Source organism: Mustela nigripes, chromosome 17 (assembly GCF_022355385.1).
Source record: "Mustela nigripes isolate SB6536 chromosome 17, MUSNIG.SB6536, whole genome shotgun sequence".
Classification (NCBI taxonomy): Eukaryota; Metazoa; Chordata; class Mammalia; order Carnivora; family Mustelidae; genus Mustela; species Mustela nigripes.
This window is the reverse complement of record NC_081573.1, coordinates 32,081,534-32,098,969: the sequence shown is the minus strand read 5'-3', so window position 1 is coordinate 32,098,969 and position 17,436 is coordinate 32,081,534. Positions and strand designations below refer to the sequence as shown.

The window sequence follows — 17,436 nt, the reverse complement described above, 5'->3', positions numbered from 1 at the left end:
CTCCATCCACCCACCCAGTCACCCATCCATCCAACCCTCTATCCATCCTCCATCCCTCCCTCCATCCCTCCATCCATCCTGACATCAATCAGATGTAATTTCTGTGGACAAGGAACTATTCAAGGAAGAATGCACTCACAGACTTCGTGGACTAAGGGTGGTGGGAGTATAGAGAGAGGAAATTCCCATAACAGTCAGCAGGGGTGCTTCCTAGAGGAGGCGACATTTGAGGACTGATGGATGGTTACGACAGTGTGTCATCACAAGAACACCCAGAGAATACAGCAGGAAGGCCCAATGGGAATTTTTCCTTCTGTGGGGAAAGGGTGTGACTGAGTTCAGACATATCCTGAGCCCCTGGACACTCTGTCGGGGCCCTCAGCTCCTGGAGAGACTCCTGGACCCTGGGGCCAGGCCTCTGGCATTAGTCTCTGCTCTGTTTCCTGGTTGGATTCCAATGTGGACTTGGGCTTGGATCTTGTTTTCTTGGGCTCAAATAAGGTGAGTAGTGCATGTAAAGAATGAAAATACAACCACATCTGATTCCTTGAAAGAGGCAGGTTTATTTCAGCAATTCTCCATTGGTTTAAGAGGACCAGCTTAGAAGAGTTGGTGATATTGACGAAAGCCAGAGGACTTAGGGCCATAACCCATAACAAGGAGTGCCCGACTGATCCCTGGATGCATACCGGCCAGACCTAGTAGCTACAGTGCAATGTTACAATCAGTGCACTCTTCAGCCGATATATAAGAGAACCATGGGACTGGGTGAGTTTCAGTGATCTTGTGTAAGTCAGGACTTACTGATGCAGGATGAGGAAACTCATCTCAAACTACCTTGAGTGCAAAAAGAAATGTAACAAAATCTTTAGGTAACTAACTGAAAACAAAACTGTGGTTCAGGAGAATATGGTTTTAGGTATGGCTGGATCCAGGTGCACATATGCTATTATTAAGAATGTATCTACTCCATCCCTCGGCTTTTTTTTTTTTTTCCTCTCAGTGTTGGCTTCACTCTTGGGCAAATTTTTTCCTGAGGGAGGGTAAAGTCAGTGACAGCATCTAGACTTACCTCCTATCTGTTTAGACACTGTTCACAATAATTCCAGCACAAATTTTGGGGTAAAGTCTATTGGATTCATGTGGGTGTATGCCAATACCTGAACTAAATCCCTGTGGTCAGGGAGATGGGGCACCACAGGTCACATATAGATGCCTGGATTTGTGAGTGAGACTGGGGAAAAGGGAAGTGCCCCAAAGGGTGACTAGTGTCACCCAGGGGGACAAGAAGGGGAAGCGGATGGAGGGCAGCACAGGCAGGAACAGCAGACAGATGGCTTCTCCAGCAACCCCGCCCCTGTCCCACACCTCCACCTGTGCCCCAGCCCAGGGGAGCCAGTATCCTGCCCACTTCCTCTTGGCCCAGCCAGGGTGGCACCGAGAGGGAGAACCTGACACCTTTGGCACTCTGCTCACAAAGACTGGCTTTCGTCCCTGGAAGCCTTCTCACATATACTCTCCCTTTGTCTTCACAGAAATTTTTTGCCCTTGATATGTTTGGAGACCCCAGAGAGGTAAGGACATTGGGTTTCTTGATTACAGGTTTTAAGTCTTGACACATTTACGCTCCAGTTAAATAGGAATGAAAAAAAAATCTTCTGTTGCGCTCATGATGACTCCTTGTGTTTACTATACTGAGGCCCAGAGAGGGCTGGCGACTTGCTGGGATAACACAGCCAGGGTGACCAGATGTGAGACTGGAATGGGTTCTCTTGACTCAGCCCAGGGCTTCCAGTTATCAACTCTGTGTCCCTTGGGTCCAGCCTACACCCTACTTCTTATTTACATTTCCCATTCCCAAAAAAGTCCCTCGGGAAAGGACTGGACTAGAAACTTCCACTATGGGGTGGTGGTGATAGCTGATGAGGAGTTTCTTCAGGAACCTTCCCTGAGGAGCCTAGGACTTTCCCGGGAGACTGCAGGGTTGACGAGCTGTGCAAGCTACATGATTTGGAGGGCCCTCTGGAAAGAGCTGAGAATCTCAGTCCTGAGGACACCACCCCCCTGCAGCCACACCCAGAACCCCAGGAGCCTCCCTATCTCCTTTCTCCTCCTCTCGTGCCTTCCAACACCTTGACAGATTCCGAGACGTTATCTCTGCCACACCTCACAGTTCTGTGCTCTCTGCTCTGTCCTGGGGATACTGGCATCTACCTTAAAGGGCGTCGTGACAATTCAGCGAGATTCATTCAGCAAAGATTTCATTAGCACCTACTGTGTGGGGACCTGATTCAGAAGCTGGGGAAATAGCAATAAAATAGGCAAAAACAAAGATAACGCCCTGCCCTCTCGGAGGGAAAGGAGGGTACAGTGACAAACGAGATATGTCGTGTGTTTGGTGATGGTCCTCGCTGCGGAGAAAGAGAAAGGAATGGGGATGGGGTTTGCAGTGGTTTGGATTTGCATAGTGAGATCAGGAAGTGGCTCAAACAAGAAGGTGACACTGGGACCACGTTCTGGAGGTGGGGGGGAAGGCAGCTGTCAGGAAAACTGGAGGAAGAGTGTTCCAGGTAGAGGGAACAGCAGTTGCAAAAGTTCTGTGGCAGGAGGTCATTGTGGGTGGTGTGGAAGGAGTTGGGGTAGGGAACAGGCCTGGGAATGAAAAGGAAAGAGAGGTATGGGTGATCCCTTTAAAGGACTCAGAGTTTGATTTCAAGTGAGATGGGGAGTCTTGGGAGGGTTTTGAACAGAGGAGGGAGTTGACCGTGGGTTTACAGAAGGGCTTTTGATTGCTGCTCGAGATTGAAGGTAGGGAAGAGTTGGGTAGGCCCAGGGAGACCAGCTGTGAGGCCCCTGCGCTGTGGCAGATGGGCCGGGGCAGCCTATGCTGGGCACATAGCAGGGGGGATGGGGAGACGGGGCCAGAATCTGGGTAATTTCGAAGTCATGGCTGGGGGAGTTTGCTAATGGACAGGATGAGGGGCGGAAGAGAAAGGGGAGGATGGAGCATGGCCCCCGGGGTTTTGATTTCAGCCTGGTGGTGCCTGAGGTCCGCCCCCCAGGGCAGCCCCTCGTGAGCACTGTGGAAGGCAGCTGTGGTGTTGCTCTGCGTCTCACGAGTGCCATTCAGCCCCACTGGGTCAGCTTGGGGCCCGTCGTCTAGCTTCTGCACTTGGACTCTCTTCTCCTCCCCATCCTTGCCCCATGATGCTGCCAGACTGGACCCTTGTAAGCAAAGGTCAGGGCACGTCACCTCCTCGAAAGGCTGGTCTTCCTTACAAGACCAGTGCCCTCGCCCCCAGAGCCCAGCTGCGCGGCTGCTGTGTGCCGGGCATCGTGCAGAAAATGTCCTGCACTGCCTGATCCCCCTAGGCCACGCCTAGACTGGAGGAGGCTTCGAGTCAGATTCACTTGATAGAGCTTTTCCTGTGGCCACCAGAAATGGCCCGTCATTCATTGGCCCTTGCAGAGTGGACGCAAGTCCCTGAAGCCACAGGGGCTCCAAGCCTGGGTGTCGTAGGGTTCTACCTGCCATCTGGTGGTGGGAAATAAGGCTCATGGTGTGTGGAGCTGGGAACATGGCTCGTGGAGCTGGTGTCTAAGTGAGGGCTGGGCAGCACTGCCCACGGGTCCTATCTAATGTGCACAGGGCGACCTCCGGGGCCCAGGTACTGTGCTGAGCGTTCTCTGTGGGTCCAGGCTCTTCATCCCCACAACAACCCACCTTACAGAGGATGAAACTGAAGCACAGACAGGTGAAATAAGGTCCCAAGTTACCAGCTAGTCGGTGTCAGAGCCAGGATTCAAGTCCAGACAGGCGGCTCCCAAACCCATGCTCTTAATAACTACGCGAGTGACCCAGAACACAGTGTAACCACACCCAGAGCCTGTGTCCCAGACGCTGTCACGGGAGTCAGGTGCCACTGACTCTGGCCCCATGTGAGTAATTTTCATCGAATTTCACCAAAATGAGGACTTTTGCAGTGTAAGGCGAGACTATCCCTGATGCTTTTATTCATGAGTGATGGGGAACTCACTACCTCCTCGATGCGAACTGTTGTTAATCAGTAGCAGGTTATGTTTAAAGATTTTATTTATTTATTTATTTATTTATCTTAGAGATAGAAAGAGAGAGAGCAAGGACAGGGGAGGAGCAGAGGGAGAAGGACAAGCGGATTCCATGCTGACTGTGGAGCCTGGCTTTGGGGCTCAATCCCAGGACCCAATTGGCTTGAGCTGAAATTGAGAGTCAGATGCTTAATCCGCTGAGCCACCCAGGTGTGGCCAGTAGCAGCTTCTGTTTAAATAGAGATGACTAAATAGAGTCAATCCTTATTGATGGTGAATTCTGAACTGGTGAGTTTATCAGCTCTCCTAAATGTATGTGTAACCCCAAAATCAATGCTTGTGGAGTTTTTGCCATCATTCATGGACACGCAGGGAGTGACAAAAAGCATAGTGACAAAGAGCATAGGCTCTTGATCAAGATCAAACACGGCTACCCTCTGTTGTCTCCCATCTCCATTATTAACTCGTGTCCTTTTCACAGTCTATGTAGAGCCCCATTTTCCGCACTTTTACGCTTTCTCTTGATGGTTTCACTGTTGAAGATGGCCCGTGGGCACAGCACTGAGGTGCTATTCCCTGCAGCAAGGCTGTGGTGTGCCTCGTGGAGAAAAGTCATGTGTTAGATCAGCCTTATTCAGGGTAGCTCACAGGGCCCTGGGCCGTGAGCTCAGTGGTAATGGGTCGGTGAGGCCGCCATGCAGGAAAAAGAAGGGGCAACTTGCCAGTCTGAGGCTGCTTAGGCAAGGGCTAGAGTAACATCTAGTGTGTGAGGAAGCTGCAGGAGATCAGCTACACTTGGGGTTTGTGAGATGACAGCGGATCACGGATGACACGGTCGCGAGGCTGAAGGTCAAGGAGGCTCTGTTCACGTTACCCAGGCCCCAGGAAAATGGTGAGCCCTTCTCAGCTGGTGTCTTATGAATAAACACTGCACAGAATTCATTGTTTGTGAGCAATGCATGTTGTATCAGGTGTCTTTAAACACGCATAAAACAGGATTCACAAAAACGTGACCAGGTGTTTGCAGGAATCTGACATTGTATGTCCTCCAGGAGCCGTGGCTCAGCACCTGCTAATTCAGAGTTCACGGCAGCTTTTATCGAAATGAACTAGCATGGACACCAGAGCTGACTGTAGATACAGAGATCATACAGGCAAACATGTACTTCAAATTGAGATATAGAAATATGTACATATATATATTTTATGTTTTTATATTAAAATCATATAAAATGTATATGTTTATAAATTTCAATACTAAAATATAAACATATAATTATATATTTTATATATTTATAAATTTTATACATTTATATTTAACTTAATGTATACTTATATGTATATAAATATATGGAAATAGGGGCACCTGGGTAGCTCAGTCAGTTAAGTATCTGCCTTTGGCTCGAGTCATGATCCAGGGTCCTGGGATCGAGCCCCGCATCAGGCTCCCTGCTCCATGGGGAGTCTGCTTCTCTCTCTCCCTCTGCTGCTCCCCCTGCTTGTATGCTCTCTCTGTCAAATAAATAAATAAAATCTTTAAAAATATATACATATGAAAACATGTATATATGTGTATATATATATATATATATATATATATTTTTTTTTTTTTTTTTTTTTTAGAGAGAGGGAGCACACAAGGAAGGAGGTGGTGGGGAGGGGCAGAAGGAGAAAGAAAGAATCTTAAGCAAGCTCCATGCCCAGTGCAGAGCCCAATGCGGGGCTTGATCTCACCACCCTGAGATCATGACCTGAGCTGAAATCAGGAGTCCAATGCCCAACGGACTGAGCCACCCAGACTCCCCTGTGTGTTTCAATTTGAGTGAGTTTTGCCCCCATCACCTTACCGCTGCTAGTTCCTGAGTCAACGTTCTGCCCTCTGGGTCATGTGCACTTGGCCCCCTTTGTTCGGGAGCTAGAGTTCTGTGGCCACCACCTGTGGCCCTGCAGGTCTGGGGCGTCAACTTCCAGCTCAGACTGGAGAAGGGGACCTGGGTGCGGCCCCTAGCGGGGAAGCGGCGACACCATGATGCCGTCCTCCCCAGAGCCATCCCTTCCTGCCCACGGTCGTTGATGGCGTGCTGCTGCCAAAGATGCCTGAAGAGATTCTGGCTGAAAAGAAATTCAACTCCGTCCCCTACATCATCGGAATCAACAAGCATGAGTTTGGCTGGCTTCTTCCAATGGTGAGAACGTGGGGCCCCCTCCATCCTCCGCCCGCGCCCACTGCGTCACCCCCTCATCTCTGCTTGCAGGGCTCCTCCTTCTCCAGAGCTCCCCCTGAATCCAGAGCAGCTGTCCCCTTCACGCGAGTTGACATTTCAAAGGGGAGCTTCTCTAAGATGGCCCAAGTGTCACCTGGGGACCCCGTCCCCACATTCTCTATTGTCTTCCGATCTAAATCCCTGACGTGTGGGTGCCAGGAGGGCCTGCGGGGATGATCGCCAGGCAGACACATTTCTGTCTCTGTGACAGGGGGTGGTGGGACAGGGTGCGACACAGCGACCCCAGAGTCAGGCCTCCCCGCTCCCACAGAACCGGGAGAGGAAGGAGGCTTCCTGGCTGAATGTCTGCATTTCAAGGAGTGGCTCTCAGGTCCTGGAGGAAATGGTTTGGGTGGTAGATTACATCTCAGAGGGGGAGAAGGATTAGGGATTGCATGCTCTCTAAGGTAGGGGGCTCAGGGACCTATCAAGCTATTGCCAGGATTTGGCCAGAACAAACAGTAAATTCCCCTGGTTCCAGGCGCTTTCTTAGGCAAGCATTTTAAAGGACACTGGGACATCCTCCCCATCCATCCTAGGGACAAGGCCTTACGCTTCTGGCAGCCAAGCTATCGTTTGGTCAAGTCCCTTAACGTGGAGGCTTGGGTGGGGTGTTTTGTCACAGTCCTGCGTTCTCACTTCACGGAACTGCAGAGGTCACTGACAGACCAAAGCTATAATGGCAGGATCTGGGCCTTCCTGGGCCACTGAGACAGGTGGGAGTATCTGTCAGGTCTGTGTCCTCTGCCCTCTGCTTCAACACTAGCCAGGCTTAAACCTTTCCTGGGTGTCGCCATGTCCAGGGTGGGGATTCTTGCCTGATACACACACACACATACACACACACACATGCACACACACACACATACACACGCACTGCAAAGGCCTGGGACAGCTTCTCTCTACATTGACTGTATCCTTTTGCATGGCTTGAGTTTCTGGTGAAAATAAGCCCATTTGTTTCATTGATTTTGCCCAATGCATCAAGGACCCAGGCTTGTCTAAGTCATGACGAAGTGACCTTCAGCCTGCATCGGTCTGGTTGGTTGGTAGGGTTGGTGCCTTCTGCTAGTTGTTGATGCGCTACAAGTGTGTGACTGTTGTTCTAACAGATGATGGGTTACCCACTCTCCGAGGGAAAGCTGGACCAGAAGACGGCTGCATCACTCTTGTGGAGGTCCTACTCCATCGCTGTAAGAGGCCAGGGAACCACAGGAACTGGCTGAAACCCCAAGAGGGACAGACACTGGCCCCAAATTGCTGAGCACCTAAATGGCAGGGGGAAGCCCAGAGATGGAGGGTTCTGGCCCCGCTTTTCTGCCCTTCCCCCCTCAACACACAGCGGGGGTGGTTGCATAGGGCTGGAGAGAGACACCATTCTCACAAGCCACCCCAGGCTCTAGAAGCCACATCATTCCCAGGGGGGAGGAGGGACAGAGGGTCACTTTTACTTCTGCTCCATTTCAGGGGGTCCCTGAGGAACTGACGCCACTGGCCACTGAGAAGTATTTAGGAGGGACAGACGACCCCGCCCAAAAGAAGGACCTGTTCTTGGACATGATAGCAGATTTGGTATTTGGTGTCCCATCTGTGACTGTGGCCCGTCATCACAGAGGTAAGTCCCAGAGGTTGGACAGGAGAGAGACACCACCCCACCAGCTTCTCTGTTTGTCCTGCCCACTTCTCAGCATAGACAGAGGGAAGCCACCAAGGGTCAGGCTTCCAGGACCGATTCCATATGGCCGGGGATAGGGACACTGTCTCACTTTGGGTCCACCAGAAGGCAACTCTGAGAGGAGGACTTGAATGCAAATAGCTTGTTAGGGAGGGGATCCCAGAACACACCAGCAGAGCAGTGGAGAAGCGGCACAGAAAGGAGAAGGAAGCCACTGGAGCTGCATAGGAAGTGGGTGGGCACCGTGGACACCTGGAGCCAGTCACATCACGTCCCCTGTCATGTCTCAGGGTGATTCTGTGCGACTGGCAAGGGAGCTTCGGTATTTAGCCTCCCACTCCTGGGAGTCATGGGTTGAAGCCTGTTCCCAAGGGGCTGTTAATTTCCAGGAGCTCTGACTTGCCACACACATGGGCAGAATGGTCACTTGGTGGCCAAAGCCTCCAGACAAAGAGCTCCAGATGCCAGAAGTGGAAGTCCAGCTGGTACACCCAGAAGCTGGGGGAGGCGATGAGGGACCAGCAGCATCTATCACAGGGGCTTCTCCCCCGATGTTACTGTGGTCTTTGAGGCCAGAGTGCAAGGCTTAGAAGATATGTCTTGGAAGGTTTCCAAGATCAGAGCTGGGGCAAACCAGTTTGTTAACTAGTGGAGCTGGGGTAGACTGAAGCCAAGCATAAAATCAGGCTGGTCCAAGACCAAAAAAACCCAAAACCAAAACAAAAAAACAAGAGAAGCGAGCAATGGGAGGTGTGGAGGCAGCTGTTCTAGAGAGTGTCCATTCTACTGATGGCTTCTGTCCATCCTGGTGTGTGGTGGGTCTACCACAGGCCCATCCAACATTGATCCCAGGCTGTGCAGGTATAGCACGAGGTCAAGGATGGCTAAGCTCATCTAGAGAGGGTGCACCCCTTCTGAGCATCTGTCTGAGGTCCTCACAGGACCCCTCCTTCACCTGGTCTGCAGGCCAGGAAATGGCTCTTGGTACAGACGTCTCTTCTCTAACCGTGCTGGGAGGGTTTTAAAGTTCAGGACTTTCTAGGCATGAGAAAAAGCAGCTGAGCTGACCTGTTCTGTTCCCAAGCCCTCAGTATAATGAGTACAGGCGCTCCTTCCTCCTCCCAAGGGTCCCAATGAAACTCGTCAGCCAGGGGCCACGGGGGGTCAAATTTGCTCTTTCATAAATTTGGTCTTGCCTCTGGATACGTGTCTGATTCGTGATATCTTACTCTGCTTTGTCTGCTGGTCCCAGCCATACTTTGACTTGTGTTTTTTTAATCAGAATTTAGTATCCTGTGACTTTGAATTCACAGTCTTTTCCCAGGACTGCACAGATTTTACCAATGATAGTCTTCATTCTGTATTTGTCCCACTTTCTTTTTGAAAGAACTTCTCTGAATATAAAGTTAATATCCTGCACTGGGATATTATGTGGAAACACATGAAGAGGGAATTTGATACTACTCTAAATTCCTCCACCAAGAAACATCTGCTCTAAATTTTTGATATATTTTTTGAATAATCTTTCCATGCCTAACATATAACTTAGAAATTAATGTTGTATCATGTGTTCAATAATCACGTGTTCGATATATCAACAGTGTTCATAAACGCTATATTGTAAGACTTTGTTCAAGATCTGTGAAAAGTCTTCATGCTTAGCCTTATGTGCATAAATCTTCAGTCAAGTCTCTAAAAGTTTTCTGAGGATTGGTTGCTAGAAGTGAAATTCCCAGGCAGGGCCCTAAGAGCACTTTAAAATTCTTGATACATGTTGTGAAATTTCTTTCCACTGTATGAGTAGGATTTCTTAATTCTCTTACTTAGGAAACTCAGATTTAAAAGTAAAGATAATGCTGCCAAATGGCATAAGCTTTTCCTTGTCCCCCCCACCAAAAGAAAGAAAGAAAGAAAGAAAGACCATCCCCGTGTTTACAATGGTGTACTTAGGTAACGAACTCTGTCCTCTCTGCCTCTCCTATTTTCCTGTTATCCTAACCTGTGCCCCTACTTTCCTTTGGACACTTGTGTTTGTAGGAATTTTATGCACCTCCATGGTTTTAGGCAGAAAGCTAAAAAAAAGGGGGGGGGATTATCTTTTGTGCGATGCACTGCCCAAAGAAGATCTCTCCTTCGCAAAAGGTCTTAAGGGGCAAAGTGACAGATCCTTCTCTCGGTGAGTTCTGCTTGACCTTGAAGCAGCTGCTAACAGGCAGATTTCAGACCTATTGACTGTTGCTTCTTCTAGACAGGACCTCTTGCTAAACTAAGGGCACATTGACGGGGGTGAGAGAGGTAACTCAATAAATTATTCTACATCCTCATGTGGGGATGGCGTATATGGCTAAGTCATCTTTGGACAAATATTTAATGATAGGGAGAAATATTATTGTCTATTTCATAATGACATCTACACCATCATCCCATTTTTATATTCATAGAAGGGATATATGCTAGAATATGAACATGTGTGTCTTCAAGTGGTGGCATTGTAAGTGATCTTTTTTTTTTTTTTTTAAGATTTTATTTATTTACTTGACAGAGAGAGATCACAAGTAGGCAGAGAGGCAGGCAGAGAGAGAGAGAGGAGGAAGCAGGCTCCCCGCTGAGCAGAGAGCCTGATGCGGGGCTGGATCTCAGGACCCTGAGATCAGGACCCGAGCCGAAGGCAGCGGCTTAACCCACTGAGCCACCCAGGCGCCCCATAAGTGATCTTTTTGTTCATCGGTTGTTTCCGCACTTCCCGAGTTTGTTCTTGTACATAAGGAGGGAAAAGCTGTGCGATGTCTCTGCCAGCTCCACTGGGGGCCTGGCCATTCCCCCATCAGAGTCAGTCCGTTGTGGGTGTTCGGGTCTGTGCACAGCACTGAGCTCCCCGGGGTGGCAGCCCTGAAGGAGTGGGAGAAACAACTCTGGGTGAAGCCGTCTTCAGGAAAGCTGACCCCCTCTGGGGGCTCAGAGAGAGGATTCCGAGAGCGGGACCAGGAAAGCAAGAGCAGCCACCTTTGTCCTCCCTTAGAGACCCCCTTCTCTCTGCTGCCACCCCCCCTCGGCTGTCAGGAAGCAAGATAGATGATGGAGAAATAGAAAATGCTGAGGTTTTGGATTCTTGTGATGCAAGAGATGGATTGTGCCCTTTCCCCGTGTTCCTACTAAAATATCGGAGCTGTCAGATACTTAAATGCAACCTCAGATTCATGTCACTCCTCCCTAGAGCTTAGGTGAGGAAAACCCTGCAAACTGCCCAAACTGGGCAGGATAGAAGGCCCCTGTTGGGCTGCAGAGGGCCTGTGAAGGAATCAGACCCGGGCTGTTGGCAGTGGAATGCGGTGGAGTCAGTGGGACGAGCACAGATGTCGTGTGTAGATGGCAGCATCTGTAGGACTCCAGGCCCCTGCAGTGATGGTCCTTCTGAATGGGTCTACGCCCCCGGGTCCAATAGCTGCTCATTCGACCTGCGCTCACTGAGTCACTCAATACCTGGCTCAAAACCACTTTCGCCTCCACCGAAGGTGTGCCTTCAAGCGAATACGGACCTTTCCCAAAGCTCCAGGGGTTTTCTGCAGGTTCACACGGGGCCCAGCGCACAGCCAGCCCCGACACTGGGCAATTGCTATTAATGTTGCTGGTGTTTGTACTCCATACCCGGGTGGCCCTCCTGGTCCCTGAGCGCTCAGGGCCCCTGGCGACCTCGGCACCACCCAGGTGGGTGTCTGGTAAAATGACCTGTGCGTGCTCCATCTTTCCCCAGATGCCGGAGCCCCCACCTACATGTATGAGTTCCGGTATCATCCAAGCTTCTCATCAGACATGAAACCCAAGACGGTGGAAGGGGACCACGGGGATGAGCTCTTCTCTGTCTTCGGGGCCCCGTTTTTGAAAGGTGATGGTCCTTTGGTGACTACAGACTTGTAGTTAGGAGATCTGGGTTTGAGGTGGCCTTGGGCAGGTTCCCCTTTCTCTCTAGTTCTTACCCAAATACACCAGAGTAGGGCTGAGCTCCAAAGATTGCCAGCCTTTCTCTGACTCCCACACACATGATGGAGAAGGTGTAGCCATGTGTCCCCATTGGTAGTGTCTCTGAGAATTGGGACCTGGCTGACTGTAAGACACCTGGTGGGTCACGTGCAGGGCCAGAAAGCCACCACTCACTGCCCACTCACCAGAGCATATCAGAATGTGAGTGAGAACAAGGTCAGAATGGCTGGTGACCTTGAATCAGGGCTAGTGTACGTCTGTGTGTCTGTCCATTCAACTGTGTATCTACTTAAAACTCATGTCTCTAAACTTAATATATTTAATAATGCTTTAGAGACAACCTCTTGCCAATATCCTCAGTGTCCTAACTAGCAGTGACAGATGACATACATGCGACCCGCCTCAGGGCTGTTTGTGATACGCCAGCGCCTCCGGGCGTGAACTACTTGGGTTATTTTTCAGATTCTGTGCAAGTGTGGGTGGGCGAAGAAGACTGAGCAAAGACCCCGGGGAGCACAGTCCTGAGGTGGGGTTGCTGTGGAGGCCCCCCCGGGTGTGGTGCTGGGCCCGCAACAGCCGGGGGGACAGGATATATAGGCATCGTCGACAGAGGTGGCCAGCTGACAGACTGACCACAGCCCTCCCCTGCATCCTCTATCAGGATCCCCGAAGCTTAATTGCACACAAATTACCCACATCTTCCTGCAATGCGGGTTTTGATGCAGTAGGCCCAGAGTAAGGACTCAGATTCTGAATTTCCCACAAGCTGTCCAGGGCTGTTGACCGTGGCCTTTATTTCTTCCTCTGCGCAGGTGGTGCCTCAGAAGAGGAGATCGGGCTCAGCAAGATGATGATGAAATACTGGGCCAACTTCGCCCGGACTGGGTGAGCTGGGTGACAGAGATGGAGCAAGGCTGGGGGAGGGCCGGCCGTGTGGGCTGGGACAGGTAGTTCCCAGCCCTATGATCCTGACAATGAGAGTTCTCTGAGAGTGGGCAGGCTGCCGAGGATTTGGTGAGCTCTCTGCCTCTGGGGGTGAATGAGCCTCCTGGCAGAAATGAAACCAAGAGGTCTTGCAAATCTCGCAGTGTTGTTGGGTAATTCTCACTTGATTCTGTTCCCAGGAACCCCAATGGGAAGGGGCTGCCCTCTTGGCCAGCTTACGACCAGAAGGAAGGGTACCTGCAGATTGGAGCCACCACTCAGCCAGCCGAGAAGCTGAAGGACGAGGAAGTGGATTTCTGGACTGAGCTCCTGGCCAAGGGGGCAGCAGAAATGCCACCTCGCACAGAACACGTGGAGCTGTGAATGGGAAGCCTGCCTGACCTTGGGGTCCGGGGAGCTCAGACCGGGGTATTCTACAGGTGGTGTTAATGAGCCAAAGAGCAATCTTACTGTGGAGGCTAGGGATTATTGGTGGAGGAGGGTGGAGGTCGGGGAGGGGAACTGTGGCTTCCATTTGGGGAATAAATTCTTTCGGAGACCCAGTCAGTGTTGGTGTCTTGGGCTTGGTGGGCACCATTGTCTGGAAGTCGCCTCTGGTGAAGACGGCTTGGCCCTGGGAGCTGCCAAGGAGGACTCCGCCTCTGGTCCTCAACAGCTTCCAACTACCGGATGTGGGTGGCCAGAGTGCCCTGTCCCTCCCCTCCATGAGGAGATACCTGTAGGCAGGGAAGGGGCATCGTCTGTGTGCGCACTCGAGGTGGCCGCGAGGGGAGGTGGCGCCGCACCCCTGGGGCACTGTGATGTGGCCCTTACGAACTCTTCCCCAGGCACAGAGCTTTTCTTCAAAGGACACAGCAGCCTGCTGGGCCCTTCCCTGAGGCCATTCCTTCCAAGCAACTTGACTGGGTCCTTTCTGTAGCCTGGGCATTAGGATTTTTTAAAAAACTCCCTTTGTTTAGCTGGTATGTAGCCAGCATTGAGAACCACTGACCTAGTCCATGCGTTCCTGAAGGCAGGAACCCTTTCTATAGGTCTCTGGGACTTTGGGGCCCTGCACAATGTGTGCGCTAAATACAGACGGATGGTAGGATGCATAAGCAGGGAGGAAAGGAGTGTTGCTAGGTTCCTGGAGATCGCAAAAAATGTAGGCCTTCTCAGGTGATGAGATGGACAGACTGATAGGTGGTGGTCAGATGGAACTTTACAAGGTCAAAGTGCTCTTCGGCCTTCAGTGATTCATTGATTATACCTTTGACTTCTATAAGAAGAACAGTAACTAAAAGTTACCAAATATTTTCTATGTATCTTCATAATAAAGTACTTTTCCTATTCATATCATCTTCACAGTCATACTTTGAGGTGAAGACTTGCTATCAACCTCATGAACGTTAACATGGGGCCCAAGAAAACTCAACAAGGAAGTGGCAGACAGGACCAAGTACATAATTTTCTGTGTAAAATAAAAATAAGCCTTTATTATTTTTTAAAAAAGATTTTATTTATCTGAGAGAGAGAGAATACAAGCAGGGGGAGTGGGAGAAGGAGAAGCAGGCTTCCCACTGAGCAGGGAGCCTGATGTGGGGCTCGATCTTAGGGCCTGAGCTTGAAGGCAGATGCTTAATGACTGAGCCACCCAGGCGCCCCTGAAATAAGCCTTTATCTTAAAAAATTATTAAGAATTTCAAGACGGCAACAGCAGAGCGTTAAAGCAACCATGAGCCTGGGGCTTTGGGTCTCACACCCATGAAGCCCACCTTGCCGAAATACCTGGGATAGAAACCTTAGCAGTCTGGTTCTAGAACTTGAGCCCACGGAGCAATCCTTCCTTCCTAAATGGAACACTTTAAACATCCTGAGTCATAGGCTTCCTGCCAAAGGCACCTATTTAACTGGCTGTTCTCTGCTGCCCTCTAGTGGGAAGTGTCCATATAGCCACACGTGCTTCAGGGCTGGATCCAGGACCATAACCCCTGGAAGGGACCCTGGCAATGTTCCGGGGGGGGGGGGGGGGGGGGGGGGGGGGGGGGGGGCCGGCGGTGACTGTGCCAGAGCTGACCCTTCCAGGGGTCAGCATTCAGCATTCAGATTGGTCTCTTGCAGCCTCGAGAATCCTAACCATGCAGCGGCAGCTTGGGTAGGCCCTTCCCATGTCCTCCTCCTACTGGTGGTCTCCCCAGCCTCCAACAGGAACTAACCCAGCTCCGGGCACCTCAGAAACATTCAGGACACTCCACTCATGTGACACTTCTCTGTAAAGGATCTGCGCTTTGCCTCCCACCTGGACGGGTGAACAATTCCCAGTTGGCCTCTCTTCCCCTTAGCCTCCGTGCCACGGAGCCAGAGTGATCCATCCGAATGGCCACCCTCGTGTTCACTTTGCTGGAGACAGCCTTGGCATCTGATTTTGAAGCTCTACTCATTAAAGAATCTGGGCTGGCCTCTTCACTTGCTTTGCCACTAAAATATGGCAGAAGTGATGTTGTGTTTCTAGAGGCCGTGCCTACGTGCTGAACCCCCATCACTGCCATGGGAATGAGCCCAGGCCAGTCTTCTGGGAATGAGACACCCCACAGAGGGGAGCCAAGCTGGCCAAGGCCAACGAGGACCAGCCCACCTGACCCTCAGCTGCCGACAGGTGGGTGAGCCCGATCAAGTTCAGCTGAGGCCGCCCAGGTTGGCGGGACTTCCCAGGTGGTCCACAGACTCATCAACCAGATACATGGCTATTGTTTTACATTTTGCGGGTGGTGTGTCACCCAGCAATTACCTCCAGATACAACACGTAACACCCAAGTATGATCGCATCACTCCACCGACTTCAACCTTTTCAATAGCTCCTCATTGCCCTCTGGAAAAAGTTCCATCCCCCTCTCCAGCTTGGGAGGGCCCTCCTCATCTATATTTTACTTTTTGCAGCGGCCCTTCCACGTGGAAATTTCTACCGCATATCTCTGGAGTTTTCCTTGCGTCCACGCTGTCACTTTCGCTAGTCTCATGACCTGGAATTTTCCCGACTCAGCTCAGGTGCCACCTCTCATGGGAGCCCCTCTCCGATCTCCCAGGTGGGGTTCCATGCATGATTTCTCTGTCAGGTTCTGAGATGGCCTTGTCTCACTCCCCTCTGTCAATGCAACTATCTACTGAGGACCAGCCATGTGCCAGAAGCTCATCTAGATACAGGAGAGAGAAATAGAAGTGGTGGCTGCCTTCTGTCCCCAGGCCAGTGGTCTCCTGAAAGATCATTTCAACAACTTGTGGCAAGGTTGGTGAGATGGGTAGGTTAGGAAAGGCTTTTAATTATTATTATTTTTTTAGGGGGACACGAGGGACAGATAAGAGTGTCGGTTTCAGAGAGATGGGGAAAGGCCAAGGGATGAGGCCCAAGGGGCGAGGACCAGGGCCACGGGGTGTCCTTGGGGACACATCTGCAGCTAGTATGGCATGACTGGAGCAGAGAGGGGGCATGAGATGAAGAAGGAGTCTGGATTTACTTTGAAGGTCTTGGGGAGACATCTGTGGGTTACAAATAAGCATGCAGTAAGTGCTCAATATACGTTTCCTTGTCAGCATACTATCTGCGTCCTCCATTAGACTAAGAGTTCTTCAGGGACAAGAGTTACTCCTTCTTTGTCCACCCCAGTTCCTTTCTGGTATGTACTAGGACTAGATATGGTTCTCATCAAAGAATGAATGAGTTAATGAGTAAATACATCCACCCAACATATAAAAAAACAAACCAAATGGACCTTTTCATCCAGCCAAGAATGACCTTTCACTCCCCTGGTTCGGGAAGGTGTTGAGGAGGTTCCCACAGGCGCTGAGGAGGGTCCGGAGAACAAAGACCCCTGGTTCCTGCCGCCCTCTTCCTCGGCCTCTGTGATGCAACAGGAGTGTGCGTTGGCGCCATCTGGTGGCCACGGCCATATTCGGCGTTAATCAGCTTCTTCCGTTCTGGAAGAACGGGCCCTCAGGTTAGAGAAAGTGAGAAGGAAGCTGGAGCAGGCGGAAACAGTTCAGCTCAGCATACACACATCCCCACTCGCTCGGCCAGCTTCGAGGGGTCTCTGTGGATGCCAACCGAGGTCTGCCTGTCCTCACGCTGCAAGACCTGAGCCTTTAGTCCCACCGCCCCCAACCCAGGATAGGAACTGATCTCAGCCTATGGCACAAAGAAGCCCTTCATGATGGCTGCTCCGATCAGGGTGCTTTTCACAAGGGCCCCCGCCGTTCTCAGCAGACGGTGGAATCCTGGGGGAAGGAGCCGGAGGAAAGAAGGCAGTGATCAGGGTCGTCCTAATATCCTTCTTGCCCTCCTCCTAAAAGAACCCTGATTTTGTGCAGGGCCGCAATGTACCCAGCGACAAATTCCATTCCCCTGACAGCTAGAAGTTGCCCTGATACATGGGTCTGGCCAGTGAGACACAGACTGACATCCTGGCGGGGATCCGGGAGACCCACTTTTCTCCAGAGTAAAGGGTTGCAGATGCAGTTGGCCTCTGCCTTTTG

At 51.0% G+C, this 17,436-nt stretch overlaps 1 protein-coding gene across 1 annotated transcript in view; it reads left to right on the top strand.

Moving 5' to 3' along the window:
• CES1 (carboxylesterase 1) overlaps positions 1-13,472 on the top strand; it is a 29,429-nt gene extending 15,957 nt beyond the window's left edge. The window contains exons 8-14 of the mRNA XM_059381504.1: positions 1,536-1,574; positions 6,114-6,254; positions 7,445-7,525; positions 7,800-7,947; positions 11,759-11,890; positions 12,798-12,870; positions 13,110-13,472. Of these exons, the coding sequence (XP_059237487.1) occupies positions 1,536-1,574; positions 6,114-6,254; positions 7,445-7,525; positions 7,800-7,947; positions 11,759-11,890; positions 12,798-12,870; positions 13,110-13,293 (798 nt within the window). The 3' untranslated portion in view covers positions 13,294-13,472. The remainder of the gene's footprint in view (positions 1-1,535; positions 1,575-6,113; positions 6,255-7,444; positions 7,526-7,799; positions 7,948-11,758; positions 11,891-12,797; positions 12,871-13,109) is intronic.
• Positions 13,473-17,436: the final 3,964 nt, after the last annotated feature.